Raw genomic sequence first — 15,580 nt, 5'->3', positions numbered from 1 at the left:
TTGTTTTATTTTTTGTGAAACGGATTTAAAATATTAAGACTATTTGTTTTACAATTGTTGTATTTTGTAGGCCTACCACCTAAATTTGGTGTACGGGAAAAGATTTCTTTTTGACATTGAGGTTGACTTTGGTGAAAATCTGTGAAGAATAGAGAATGAGCGAATCACAGAATAACTTTTCAGTCACGAACAAATGTGGACAAATACACCTACTTAGGCATACCAGTTTGAAGCTAAAATATTACATAATTAATTATGAAGAAATTGAAACAAATTCGTCTGAAGCGCGAGAAAATTGTGACGATGTTTTTCACCCTTGACATTATTCTTTTTAATCTTAGGTAAATTGATTAATTAATTAAGTTTATCTTAGAATTTTGGCTTCCGATGAAGAATTTAACCTTTATCATAATTTTAACAGCCAATGAAACTTAAACACATGACCTTAGAATTTGCATAGGCCTACAAGCTTTCTTGTTTTGCCTGCTTCTGATGTATTTTGCTTGCTATATTTTGAAGATTGAACAACACTATTCCTTTAAAAAAGGGTTCCTCGTCAGTCATTCGTGGTTTTTTTTAATTAGAAGCTATTAGAGGAGGAAGTGGAGGGGGAAGACACTTGGAAGAGGGGGGAGGTAATATAGGTGAGAGGAGAAGTGGAGAGGTAGGGGTAATTCCTTCAAGAATGACCTCGGCTATCGGCTCGGCGAGCAGAGGCAAATCCGAGTCCGCGAGGCTGACGCCTCTTCGCTATATATATATAGCCCAGTTATTAACCTTAGCCCAGAGTCAAGTTCTTGAAGAACTTGTAGGGGTTAGTTCTTTCAACTAATTAATTTATAACTCATGATCTCTTCCATCATCATCGCTTAAGTACCCGGCAAACACAAAAAACGTTTTCAAATAGGTTGATAAAAGGATGTCAGAAAACGTTTTTGTCGGGTTATATAAAGGACATATAAAGGGTACATAGAACGTTATAATAACATTGAAAAACATGTTTTGAAAACCTACTGCAAATATGTTTAAATAATGTTATTAAGAATTGACAAAATATTTGGCAAAAAAGTTTGCAAAAATTGTTTACAATAACATTTTTAAAATACGTTATAATAACATTGAAAAACATGTTTTGAAAACCTACTGCAAATATGTTTAAATAATGTTATTAAGAATTGACAAAATATTTGGCAAAAAAGTTTGCAAAAATTGTTTACAATAACATTTTTAAAATATTGTTGCAGTGTGTTTTCAAACAAAATGTTTTAAAACGTTTTCACGACCTTTTAACCCGACATTCAATGTTATTAAAACGTGTTAACCTATATTAAAACCAAAAATATAACTTGTTTAAAACGTTTTTAAAACATTTTTGTGTTTGCTGGGTAGCATGTATGCCATAAACAAATCAAATTTGTATGACGCTTTTAGAAGTTCCACCACCCACAAGTCACCTACGAGGGTACACACTTAAAAATATGAGGTGAAACGTTTTTAGTCGGTGCATAATTGGCAGTCGCATGCAGGGTAAAAATAACCCTTTAGGTTCTTTTTGGCCCCGTGGTTCAGCTATGGTGCGGTAACCGCTCTAGTTATAGTTAGGTTAATGCACAGTGGGTTAATGTGTGATAATCGTCAGCCTGCTATACGCTAATTGCCAAAGTTATTTTTGTAATTTTGAGAACAAAGAAGACAATCTGGTTCAAGCATGCATCAATTACGTAATCAACCTAATTATTTTGGATTATTCCCTTTCATTTGTATAATTATCAGTTGGTATTGTGCAAAGATTGGTAAATTATGTGTAAATGCATGTTTGAACCATATTTGTACTTCGTTCTCAAAATTACAAAAATGACTTGGGCAAAAAAGCGTAACAGGCTGACGATATGCTCATTTAGTATATTGAACGCAAAATGTTGGTTTTTTTCAGCATTCTGCGCTCAAATCTTTGGTGTTTGTTCGTTTTTGAAGCTTTGGAAGACTATTCTGATCATGATTATTACTATGTCGGCCTACGTGGCCCGAATACATGCGAAAAAATAAGAATAAGAAAGAATGATGAATAAATGACGAATGAAATGAATAAAGAGGCAACATTATAATTATAGGCCAACATGATGATGACCATGTGAGTATGCAATTATAGTATGTTACATATCGTTCAATTTATATAGTAAATTTTTAGTTAGGTGAATGTGTGATATGCCATTTAGTATATTGAGCGCAAAATGTACTTTTCATCATTCTGCGCTCAAAATCGATAAAACTCCAAACTTGGGATACGAAACGGTATGTTTGGTATTCGTTGGGTTTGGAAGGTTTGGAAGACTATTTTGATCATGATTATTAGTATGTCGACCTACATGGCCCAAATGCATAAGAAAAAAAATAAGAATAAGAAAGAATGTTGAATAAACGAATGAAATGAATAAAGAGGCAAAATTATAGGCCAACATGATGATGACCACGTGAGTTTGCATGATGATGACCATATGAGTTTACAATTATAGTCTGTTACATATCGTTCAATTCGTATAGTAAATTTTTAGTTAGGTGAATGTATGATGCCATTTAGTATTTTGAGCTCAAAATGTACTTTTCATCATTCTGCGCTCAAAATCGATAAAACTTCAAACTTGGGATGCGAAACGGTATGTTTGGTGTTCGTTGGGTTTGGACGGTTTGGAAGACTATTTTGATCATGATTATTAGTATGTCGACCTACATGGCCCGAATGCATAAGAAAAAAAATAAGAATAAGAAAGAATGATGAATAAACGAATGAAATGAATAAAACGGCAAAATTATAGGCCAGCATGATGATGACCACGTGAGTTTGCAATGGTGAGTAAAGGTAGACTCATTCGACACTCTCTGTTACATATCGTTCAATTTATATAGTAAATTTTTAGTTAGGTGAATGTGTGATATGCCATTTAGTATATTGAGCGCAAAATGTACTTTTCAGCATTCTGCGCTCAATGATCGATAAAAGTCCAAAATTGGGCTGCGTAAACGGCATGCATTTGGTGTTTGATGGTTCTGGAAGGTTTGGAAGACTATTTTGATCATGATTATTAATATGTCGGCCTACGTGGCCAAATACATTAAAAAATTAAGAAAAAGAAAGAATGATGAATAAACGAATGAAATGAATAAAGAGGCAAAATTGTGATTATAGGCCAACATGAAGATGACCACGTGAGTTTTCAATGGCGAGTAAAAGTAGACTCATTCGACACTCTCTGTTACATATCGTTCAATTCGTATATAGTAAATTTTTAGTTAGGTGAATGTGTGATATGCCATTTAGTATATTGAGCGCAAAATGTACTTTTCATCATTCTGCGCTCAAAATCGATAAAACTTCAAACTTGGGATGCGAAACGGTATGTTTGGTGTTCGTTGGGTTTGGACGGTTTGGAAGACTATTTTGATCATGATTATTAGTATGTCGACCTACATGGCCCGAATGCATAAGAAAAAAAATAAGAATAAGAAAGAATGATGAATAAACGAATAAAATGAATAAAGAGGCAAAATTATAGGCCAACATGATGACGACCACGTGAGTTTGCAATGGTGAGTAAAAGTAGACTCATTCGACACTCTCTGTTACATATCGTTCAATTTATATAATAATTTTTAGTTAGGTGACTGTGTGAGATGCCATTTAGTATATTGAGCGCAAAATGTACTTTTCAGCATTCTGCGCTCAATGATGATAAAACTCCAAAATTGGGCTGCGTAAACGACATGCATTTGGTGTTTGTTGGTTCTGGAAGGTTTGGAAGACTATTTTGATCATGATTATTAGTATGTCGACCTACATGGCCCAAATTCATAAGAAAAAAAATTAAGAATAAGAAAGAATGATGAATAAACGAATGAAATGAATAAAGAGGCAAAATTATAGGCCAACATGATGATGACCACGTGAGTTTGCATGATGATGACCATATGAGTTTGCAATTATAGTCTGTTACATATCGTTCAATTTATACAGTAAATTGTTAGTTAGGTGAATGTGTGATATGCCATTTAGTATATTGAGCGCAAAATGTACTTTTTATCATTCTGCGCTCAAAATCGATAAAACTTCAAACTTGGGATGCGAAACGGTATGTTTGGTGTTCGTTGGGTTTGGACGGTTTGGAAGACTATTTTGATCATGATTACTAGTATGTCGACCTACATGGCCCGAATGCATAAAAAAAAAAAATAAGAATAAGAAAGAATGATGAATAAACGAATGAAATGAATAAAACGGCAAAATTATAGGCCAACATGATGATGACCACGTGAGTTTGCAATGGTGAGTAAAGGTAGACTCATTCGACACTCTCTGTTACATATCGTTCAATTTATATAATAATTTTTAGTTAGGTGACTGTGTGAGATGCCATTTAGTATATTGAGCGCAAAATGTACTTTTTAGCATTTTGATAAAACTCCAAACTTGGGATGCGAAACGGTATGCATTTGGTGTTTCTTGGTTTGGGAAGGTTTGGAAGACTATTTTGATCATGATTATTTGTATGTCAACCTACGTGGCCCAAATACATAAGAAAAAATCAAGAATAAAGAAAGAATGGCGAATAAACTCGAATGAAATTAGTTAAAGTAAAGAGGCAAAATTATGATTATAGGCGAAAATGACGATGACCACTTGAGTTTGCAATGGGGAGTAAAAGTAGACTCATTCGACACTTCCCATATGGGTAAGTTTCCAAAAAGGTTGTCTCCCAAAATCCCTAGAAGTGGAGGGTTTCGATTTGTAGCCCAGGGTACAGCGATATTTCCCTACCCAACAAATAGCGCCATCTCTTGATATACGGATATGTTTGACGGAGATATTTTGACATGCGCATATTTTTTTGGGGGGGGGGGGGCTTTGGTGGCGCCAGCCCCCGGGGTAAAGAGGGCGCAACACTAAATCACTCCGCGTGTCACTCCAAGTGTCTTTAATGATAACATGCAGAAAAAAACTGGACAATTGATCTCGAAAGCAATTCTCTGTGGCGGATTAAGAGAAAACCCCATTTTGAAATGTGAGTGGTGAGTTTAGTATATTTTAGCTATTTTGTTTTTTGCACCGCAAAATAGCGAAAAAAGTCAATGGTCATCGATATGTCGACAAAAGTTTTGGAATCTAGAGAAACAGAGCTATAATTTGATACCAAATTTATTTTGCCAAGTATTGCAGGGACGCCAGAAATGGCGCTTGAAGTAGGCCGAATTCACACGTTATCCTATGGGACGCGCCCCCTAAAAGCAGGGGGTGGCCAAAATGAAGGGGCGGCGGAAGAAGAAGGGACGGCAAAAACAGGAGCGGCAAAAACGAAGGGGCGGCAAAAATAATTAGTAAATAAAAAAGGAGGAAAATTAGATAAAGCTTCAACAATTTAGAAAAAATGGTAGTATACATCAAAATTGGCTGCTTTTAGGGCGCTACGCCTGAAACCCTTTTTTTTTTTTTTTTTTTTTTTTCCTCTTCACTTTTTCAAACGACCGAGAAAAAAATTGGGTCAACCTTTTCGGGCTGTTGAGGAAGGGGCGGCAAAATTGAATTTTCTTCAGCCCCCCGGGGTTGGGGCGGCCACGGCACGCCACTGTTTGAAGCGTTTCCGACATAGGGCCTGCACTTTGGCTCGACATTTGAAAGGGGCGTGAATTCATTTTTGGATACGCCCCTATTATAATTAGGTAATACTCGACTCACACACATTCCCTATATTAATATGTATATACATGTACCACATGGAGTCAATCTGTCTGCTTTATCTGTATTATGCCCCTTCTTAAGCAAATACGGTAGTTAAACACGATTTCACCAAACATTATAACAATAGCTCTTTTACAGTGTGCAATCATCCCGGGCAATAATTGGGCAATAATAGAGGATGTGCGTGAAATTATTGATTGGCTCCATACAAAGGAATTGAACCGGTGTCCTTCACCGTAATCATGGCACAATGCAGTGCATTCAATCAAACGTTGTCGTCAACCTATTTGATCGTATTTGTGTATTTGTTATGTGTGTGAGACGAGCTGTCGCGGTAGATTGCAATAGCTTGTAATCATGCTTTTGTTGAATGAATTTGAGTACTCCGCCATATTTACGGTATGATACGTCATAATCTAGGTGATTATTTGCATTGGATATCTTGAATACGCTGGTGAGGTTGTGTAATAATCGGATTAATGCTATAACAGTAGGTGAATACAAGTTTTGAATATATCGCGTTGCAAAGCCCCATTCAGTGATCCCAGCGAAAGTGAAATCAAATTGTTACTTTTATAAAAAATTTTAATGAAAAAAATTGGCACAAAACCCAAGAAAACGGCAGTATTGACGAAGTTGAAGCCCCATTCAAATACATGTAGCTAATTTATATATACTGTCAGTATATAAATTACAGATTCACGTAAATGCATTATTTTTGTCTTAAATAGGCCTACACGGCTTAGGGCTGAACCACTAGCAGAAGACACCAAGTTGATGTTTTATGACCTTTGACATTCTTTTGTGGCGAGTGACATGGTCAGTTCAATTCACGCCGAGTGTCCTTGACAGGTTTAACTCTGCTTTGGTGGTCATGAAAGAATTCAAAAGATAACCTCTGCCCCAACAATCCCAAGCAATTGTCTGAAACTGCTCTTCGGATGATGTATCATAAGAACTCAGTCGTCAAATGATGATAGTCATATAATGACCAAAAGATTATTACTGACTATATCATTGAAGACTGAGTTCCGCAGATCTTGTACAAAATCTGAATTTTGATGATTTTTACGATCGTCCGGATGAAAAAAATCACTGAATGGGCCATTAGTTCCCTCCTCTCCTTACACTGGCAATATGGATCAAAGAAAAATAAAGAAAAAAATAAAGAAAACAAGAAGAAAAAAAAGACAAAGAAAAGAAACAATAAAAGAAAAACAAATATGAAAAGTTCGAACAATATTTGGTTTATAAAATTAATGTGACCGTGATGAGGCTCGAACTCACCACCTTCCGATTTAAAGTTCGAAGCGCTAGTGAACCAAATTCTGATGCCTTACCAAGTGAGCTGTGCTCCTGAGATACGAAATAAAAATAAAATAATACACTGTATACCTGCTTGTGTCGGTAATTGATTTGCTCAAATTCCATAATGGTACAGTGCAACAGAGCAAAAATGCCCAAAATTTAAAAGCTATATAATTTATGACCACTATACACTACACATAAAAATACTAATACAAGGGAATTTCAACGTAAGAATCCAAACAATTAAGTACCAACATGCACAGCTTTGTCCTTATATCACATTTGGGTTTTTAACAAAATGTTATCAAACCTCTACTGTGATTGGCAGCTGCACAAGGCATCTCTTTGATAGCTGATCATGGCCATCCATTCAGCAAGTGGCTACTAACTGACCTTGACAGGCTTGAATGAGCACTGTCATCTGCTACAAAACCATCACACTCTAGGACCTGGTCACTCCATAATGCTACAGCTACAGGGAGCACAGTACTTTGACAATGGAGTGAAAGACTATTTGATTAGGCGCGGATTTTAAAAGTACAGCTCCTATGCGTGTAAAACAAAAAATTGGAATAGAATGTTTGGAATCATGTAACTAAAGTACTAAATGCATTCTGCAAAATGCGCTCTGACCAATTTATAAAGCATTTCATTAGCTTTAATTTGACATATTGTTTGACATATTTGGAATTATGGTAAATCATTAAATAAAATATTTATTAATTAATCAATTATGTCAATTAATTAAAAATTTAATGCAAATATGCATATTTTCTCTGACAGAATTGTAGGATTTGACAAGCGCCATCTTTCTTGTAAGTTTGATTCTTATAACATACCGGTATCGTATTGCGTCCCGTTATAGTTGCAGAAAAAAAATACGCGTGCAGGACACACATACGCACACACCCCCCACACACACCCCCACCCAGAGGATCGTACCGTTTTACAATCTTATAACATTCATTGGCGCTAGTAGTAGTAAATTTTCTTTGCTTTACCTCACTTGTTCTGCTCAAAATTAAAAGGGGACATATCTAGCTGACAGTAAAAGCTTACATTTTATGGAAATTATGTTAAACTATTTGCTTAAACAGCACAAAACAGATAAAGCAGACAAATTTACTATACATAGGCCTATAGGCCTACATGTATGGTATCATGCCAGGGACTGTTTAAGAATATAACATTAGATTTATGATATTTACTTCGAGGACTGTTATTTATCAAAAATGTGAAAAATATCAACTTTTAATAATTTGTCACAAAATTTCTATTATATCGTGAATTTCAAACAAAGAAATTTATTTGATATCAGAAAGACATTCTTCGTATTCAGAATGCAATTCGATATGTCTGATGTGCTCTCATGTCCCACAAAAATACTATCGAAACGCTCAAAACGCTCATTCCAGATCCCTTAATTTGGTTAATTTTCTTTTCTAGTTTTCTTTCTTTATTTTTCTTTGATTTATATTGCCAGGGTAAGGAGAGGGAACTAAAGGCCCATTCAGTGATTTTTGATTTTTTTCATCCCGACGATCGTAAAAATCATCAAAATTCAGATTCTGGATACTAGACTGCGGAACTCATTCTTCAATGATAGTCAGTAATTTTTATATTTTGGACATTATTATGACTATCATTTGAGGACTGAGTTCTTATGATCCGAGGAGCAGTTTCAGACAATTGCTTGGGATTATTGGGGCAGAGGTTATCTTTTGAATTCTTTCATGACCACTGAAGCATAGTCAAACCTGTCAAGGACACTCGGCGTGAATTGAAAGACCATGTCACTCGCCACAAAAGAATGTCAAAGGTCATAAAACACCACTTTTGTGTCTTCTGCTATCTAAAGGCCTATGGCTGATTTTGTACCTTTCGTCATTGTCATAGATGTGCTAACATAGCTTGCTAGTGCAGTGGTTCAGCCGAAAACCGTGTGTCTAAGACAAAAAATAATGCATTTACGTGAGTCTGTAATTTATATACCGGTACTGACAGTATATAAATTAGCTACATGTATTTGAATGGGGCTTCAACTTCGTCAATACTGTCGTTTTCCTGTATGGGACTTTATAGCGCGGATTATTCAAAACTTGTTTTTACCTACTGCTATATAGTATTAATCCGATTATTACATAACTTTGCCAGCGTATTCAAGACATAGGTTATGTAGGGATAAACTGTACATGGGTATAGAAGCCCTGCATGCTTTTATCGATTGGCTCCAAACAAAGGATTTGAACCGGTGTCCTTCACCGTAATCACGGCGCAGTAGCCTACAGTCCATTCAATCAAATGTTGTCAGTGTGCGAGACGAACGATGTATAAATCTGGAGGTCACATCATCACTTATCATGCTTATTGTAAAAAGTTTGTCCAATGCATATACTGTGTGTATTGTTCCCGGGTATTATCAATACAGTCAAGCAAACAGGTATTATATTTTGAAAAGGCCGCTATAGTATATTCACAGGGGTGTCTTGAATGGCCAATCATATGGGACATAATCAAATTGCAGTGACTGCTTCCTTTGTTACCACATGTCAGTCATCTTGTGATTATTGGACCATGTAAACCTGCAAAAAACGAGCCAAAGTGCAGGCCCTATGAACATTCCGAGTAACTGAACTATGAAAACTATCCGTACAACCAATTTCAAAACACAACCATTCATGTAGAATATCATTTTATAACTCTCATATTTCCAAGAAAGTATCATAAATATTTAAATGAAGGTAAATATAATTGACTATTATTCAGGCTTTCTCCATGTCCCCACGTTCGATTCAGAAGTAAAGACTAATACCATTTTTGAAGAGCCGAAGGGGGGAGAGCAAGCAATTTCTGGTAAGCCGAGGGGGGTAAGCAATTTTGACACACATTCATGAGGCGCCTCTTAAGGTTGGTCTGAACCCTGGAAATATGGAAACTTTCGAGCCTCATAACTTCTAAATTGTTGGTCCAAAGTATATAAAAGTATACATATTTAGAATGGCAAAGACTTGATAAGTTCATTTGTGAGGTCAAATTTGGGCCAAAATGGCACTTTTGGCCCAAAATCCCCAAAATAACGGTTTTTGGCCCACTTCTTTTTCGTGCATCGTAACAAAAAAAAATTCTTGGGCCAAAATTTTTTTTATTAATTTTAAAAACTAGATCAAAATATCTAGGACCCGTTTTTTCATTTTTTTGAATTTCGACCTTAAAGGAGTATTTCGTGATCCTAGCATCCTCTTAGACTCCTCTTTTTATGACATTTTTCAGTAGATATCCACGAAAAAAGCATATTCCCAAAATTTCAGTTGATTCCGATTTTGCGTTTGCGAGTTATGCATGATTATGTGAATTACACTGCTCCATAGACAATACGTAACAACTTGTAATTTCGTTCTGGTGCACCAGAACGAAATTCAAATTTCGCGATATCTTTGCTAAACGAATTAATCTGCAAGAAATATTTTGTACATAAACATAATGTAGCCAGAGTATTCCAGTGATATAAAAATCTCAACTTTTTTTGAGAAAAGTGGGGGGATGAGGCTGTGGATCACGAAATGCCCTTTTAAATAAAACGCTCTAAAAAGGCAAAACAGTACGGAAACGCTTAAATATGCAAATTTTCCTGCTCGCTGCGTTCGCAAAATGCATATAGACCAGTTAAGGTTTGCAAATTGGGATCCAAAAATTTGGCATGTGTAAAAGGGTGGGGTGGGGAATATTTTGGTAGTCCAGGGGGAAAGCGATTTTGGCGGGTCAAGGGGGGGGGAGGGCAAGCGATTTTCAGCGAGCTTTTCGGAAATTTTACCCCCGGTTAGGGGGCTCATAATTATTGCACAGCCCTGAATTGTAATGCTTCTGAAACCACTGTCGATCTTATAGTAGGCTATTTGAAAACCAAAACTTTCTCACTTGGGTGCACATGCCTTCATCACGGTGAGTTTGGGGCCTCAATTTTGGCCTGGCCCAGGGCCCCCAAAAAGGTAAATCCAGCCCTGGTTACAAAGCTAACCGCATGGCACTTAGTTACTTCCGTATCAGCCAAATTCGTTGTGTTTGTACTAAACAACAGAACAAGGCCTAAAAACTTTGTTTGATTGGCGCAGCATAAAAAATATGGTAAGTAGGTCGGGATTTTTGTTTTTTTGTTTTTTTGTTTTTGTTTTTTTTACTTTTAAAGCTGTAAATTGCGTTTGATATAAAGGAACTGTTTTTCTTCTTTTCTTTTAAACTTTTTATTTATTTATTTATTTATTTATTTATTTATTTATTTATTTATTTATTTATTTATTTATTTATTTATTTATTTATTTGTTTTTGCAAAAAACAAACAAAACAAAACAAAAAACAAACTTTAGGGTCGAGCCAAATTTTAGTGTCGGTCCGGTTACCCCAATCAAACAATTTTTAGGCCCAATTTTGACATAAGGTCCACAGAACGTCCCATTTATACACGGCCAAAATAGCAAGTGAAGTTTCTTTCTTTCAATTTTATGCCTCGTTTAGTTATTTCTGCTTAAATTGGGAAAAATGCTGAAATACTTCAACATTTTGGGTAAAGAATAGGCCCTAAAAGCCCCTAAACAAAATTAAAATTTGACAGAAATTGTACATTTATGGCTTATGATTCATGCTCGGGTTGAAAGCACAGCATTTATTTATTACTCGCTGACTATCATACAATAGGTGTTGGTTGGAACTTGTATTGAATTCAGACCAATAATATGCCAATCGAGAGCTGTAGTTTGATCAGTAGAACATTATGATCAGAACATCTATAGTTTGATCAGTACACAAATTCCAGAGCGAAGTTTACTAATTACTTTTAGTATTTATTGTGTGAAAAAAATATTATAAGTTTCTTTTTGAGCCCGGTTTAGATTGAATATAATACAAAAGTCAGTAAATTTGCAGTGGAAGTAGCTTTACGCCTAGCGTTCACATTGGCACTTCTCCGACATTTCACACGACCTTCCGCCGCTCCGACCTTGCGCCGGAGTGTAACGGACATACACAATGCTAGCCTACAGGATACGAGACTAACCTGTTTCGTAAACATTTCGCTGGTTTTCATATTCCTATGGATACATACTGTTTTTAATGGATAAATGATGTAAATAATGGAGCGCTTCCAACAATAAGGACATGGTTGCATCATCTAAACGGTATAAATCGATACAAGCAAAGATATCTTGAAGCGCCCGTTTGTTTATATATACATATTAAGCTGTTTTTTGCATGATCGTATTTGGCATGTATTTCAATGACAAGGTTCCCGGTTGTCGTTAAATGTGGAATTTTCGAAGAATTGTTCTATGGGAAGGCCCTCCTCATGCTAGCCATACTAAAATAGTGACAAATCTTATGAAGTATTTTAGTACAGCTTGCATCCACCGGAGTCACGATCAAGGACAACATTTGGACAGGTTGATTGCTGCCAGCATCATGAGCATGGCAAAACTCACAGCTGCAGTAATTACTTATCAACACTTACAGAAGTATTTCGAGATCTTAACATCCTCTTTTAATGTTTCAATAGGTGTCCATGAATAAAGATTTGTTCAAAATTTTAGTTGATTCCGATTTTGCGTTTGCGAGTATGATTAATAGGCCCATCACAATTGATTTTGAGTTTACTGCATGTTTCCCTTCCGCCTCTAAAATTGAGACTTGCAAAATATTTAATTATTTGATTATTATTAGACATTTTCTCTGTTAAATGATATTCTAAGTACATTAATTTGCTACTTTCTTACTTTGATCATCTCAACTCTGATGCTGAATGCAAATAACATCCCTGCATTATTATCAATGTATAAAATCAACCGTAATTGGCAATTATAATTAAATCCGCTGTGCCAAAATCTACCGTTGATATTGGGCTGTGATCACTCATTTAAAAATAAAGAAAATAATAAGTAATTAATAATTAATAATTAAAAGTTACCTCGTGAAATCAGTAAACATGGTAAACAGTAAAACTCAGATTTTTTTGTGAAGGGCCTTAGGTGTATTACACTGCTCCATACCAACAAAGTAATCTGCAAGACATTTTTGTTCATACAGTAGGGCCTACACTCTAAATTTTGCAACGGTTAATGTAGTTGTGAAAAAATGGTTGAACCGTTTGTTGCACTCTCTTGATGCTACGTACTTTGAATAGATGTGTGTACATGCAGTGCTTAGGCACTATGTGTCAAAATTAGTCTTAAGGGCTCGTAATAGTTAGAAGACAATTTCCTTGCTCTTTTATGCACTAACACATAGCTGTCCCGAAAGTATGCGTTTGTATTTTTGGGTCAATTATGTGTTAGTGTAATAGGCCTAAATAGCCAAGAAATTACTTTGATCAATTACGAGCCCTTTTCCAAAAGACAATTGACACCTGTTTTATTGGATTTATATTGTCATAGGCCTAGGCACTTTATGTACACAGGTTTATTCAAAGTACGTAGCATCAAAGACTCATCAAGACTGCGCAACAAACGGTTCAACCCTTTGTTTTAATACAACTACATTTATCCGTTGCAAAATTTAGAGTGTACTGTGTAGGGCTACTGTAGGCCTATGCAGCCAGAGGTTTCCCGTGGTATAAAAATCTCAACTTTTTTCAGAAAAGTTGGGGAAGAGGCTGTGGATCTCGAAATGCCCCTTTAATCATCTGGTCAAGTCCGGAGTATTGAACATGAATGAATGGTGTGGAAGGTGGAATTATTCTTTCACCAGCAGTTTCTCTCCGTTTCTCTGCTTTACTCTTATTTCGTTTCGCGTGGGGCTAGTGCAGTTTGACTGCATGTTTTTCACCCGAGGATTTTCAACTTAATACTGTAACCTTAGCTATATGCTCTAACTGGTCAGCGTATGCAGACAGTATGGTCAGTGCCTCAAGGGGATATGTGGTAATTCTCTAAAATTAGCAAAATATTTTAATGTTACCAGATAGCGGTCAAAGTACAAGTTCGCACGTGCCGCCAAGGTTACTAACAACAAACTATGAACAAAACACATGTGTTATGTGTTTATATCTGCTCTGGCTCGCCGACCTTGTACAGTTATTGTTGGAGACCAACAGGCGGCAGCTATGAGTGGGTATGCTGTTATAATCTGTGAAATATCCATGAAAGGGTGAAATATCCGTGAAATTATTATAGGCAAGTTGGATTACAGATTTTACAAGGATTTTTCAACCGATCAGTGATTTTACAAGGAAAAGTGTCTCCTAGTGAGAGCAGCTTGGAGAGTTGGATTGAGAGCTTCTTAATGGAAAGACAACAGAAGGTGGTGATTAATGGCAAAGGGTCTACATGGGAGGATGTGGTGAGTGCATAGGGCAGTGTGCTAGGCCCGATCCTCTTCGTGGTCTTCATTAATGACTTGCCGGATATAGTAGACGGGATTGTGAAAATATTTGCAGATGATACGAAAGTTGTCACGGCAGTCCATGGTGAAGAAGATTGCAGGTACCTTCAGAAGGATCTTGACAGCTTATGTGAATGGTCAGACAAATGGTTGCTGAGATTTAACGTAGGAAAATGTGGTGTCATGCATTATGGCCAGCAGAGTAGTAAACATGTTTACAGTATGCAGGAAGATGGTGTGAGCAGAAATTTAGTTGAGTTAAATAAAGAAAAAGATCTTGGTGTGCTATTTAATCCTTCACTGAAGTTCAGTAAGCATGTTGGCCTTATAACATCTAGAGCTAACAGGATTACGGGTGTAATCAAGAGATCTTTTGATTATATGGACAGAGAGACGTTTCAGAGTCTCTACAAAACCCTGATCAGACCACATGTGGAATATGCCAATTGCATATGGCACCCAGCATTTCATAAGGACTTATTGAGTGTCGAGAAAGTACAGAGGAGAGCCACAAAGATAGTCCCTGAACTGAAAGAACTCAGCTATGCAGAGAGATTAGAAGCATTGAAGTTACCAGCATTGGCATATAGGAGAGTAAGAGGTGACTTGATTTCAAGTCTACAAAATAATGCATGGTTTCAACGACGTTCAGAAAGAGGCTTTATTTGTGTTGGCTAAAGAAGAGAGAACAAGAGGAAATAGTATGAAGATTCAGAAGAGGCATTCAAGACTCATCAAATTCATTCACCCAAAGAGTAGTAACTCCGTGGAATAAGCTCCCGGACGATGTAGTAAAAGCCAAATCAGTCAACGAGTTCAAGAATGGTGTCGACGCGGTTCTCTCCAAGTGGTACAACAAGTATACATATGGAATTGGACCCGATTTGCAGCAGAAGTCAGTTTTCTAACTCCTACTCATTTATTAGGCTATGCAGTGTAATTTAGATGTTTAAGGTGGGCATTTTATAGGCTTTTATAGCCTCCATCAGAGCCCGAGAAGACAGGTGAATACAGGTGTAATGGGATGGCCAAGATCTGGAAGTCGGTCGCTCTCAGGAAGATTCATACAGCGCCTATTTACAGCAACAGTGGAATCGGTACTGCTCTATGGGTGTGAGGCATGGGCAGTCACTTCCAAACTGGCAAAGGAGCAGGCTGCTATACCAGACTGTTGAAGTCAAT

General features: G+C 36.5%; 1 protein-coding gene across 1 annotated transcript; it reads left to right on the top strand.

Annotated features, from left to right (window-relative positions):
• Window positions 1–14,581: 14,581 nt before the first annotated feature.
• On the top strand, window positions 14,582–15,076 carry LOC140139187 (uncharacterized). The gene has a single exon (XM_072160967.1). The coding sequence runs from the start codon at window positions 14,582–14,584 to the stop codon at window positions 15,074–15,076; it is 495 nt and encodes a 164-aa protein (XP_072017068.1).
• Window positions 15,077–15,580: the final 504 nt, after the last annotated feature.

The sequence above is a fragment of the Amphiura filiformis genome, chromosome 18 (genome assembly GCF_039555335.1).
Source record: "Amphiura filiformis chromosome 18, Afil_fr2py, whole genome shotgun sequence".
In the NCBI taxonomy this organism is placed as follows: Eukaryota; Metazoa; Echinodermata; class Ophiuroidea; order Amphilepidida; family Amphiuridae; genus Amphiura; species Amphiura filiformis.
The sequence above is the reverse complement of the archived record's forward strand: the minus strand, read 5'-3'. Positions and strand labels throughout refer to the sequence as shown.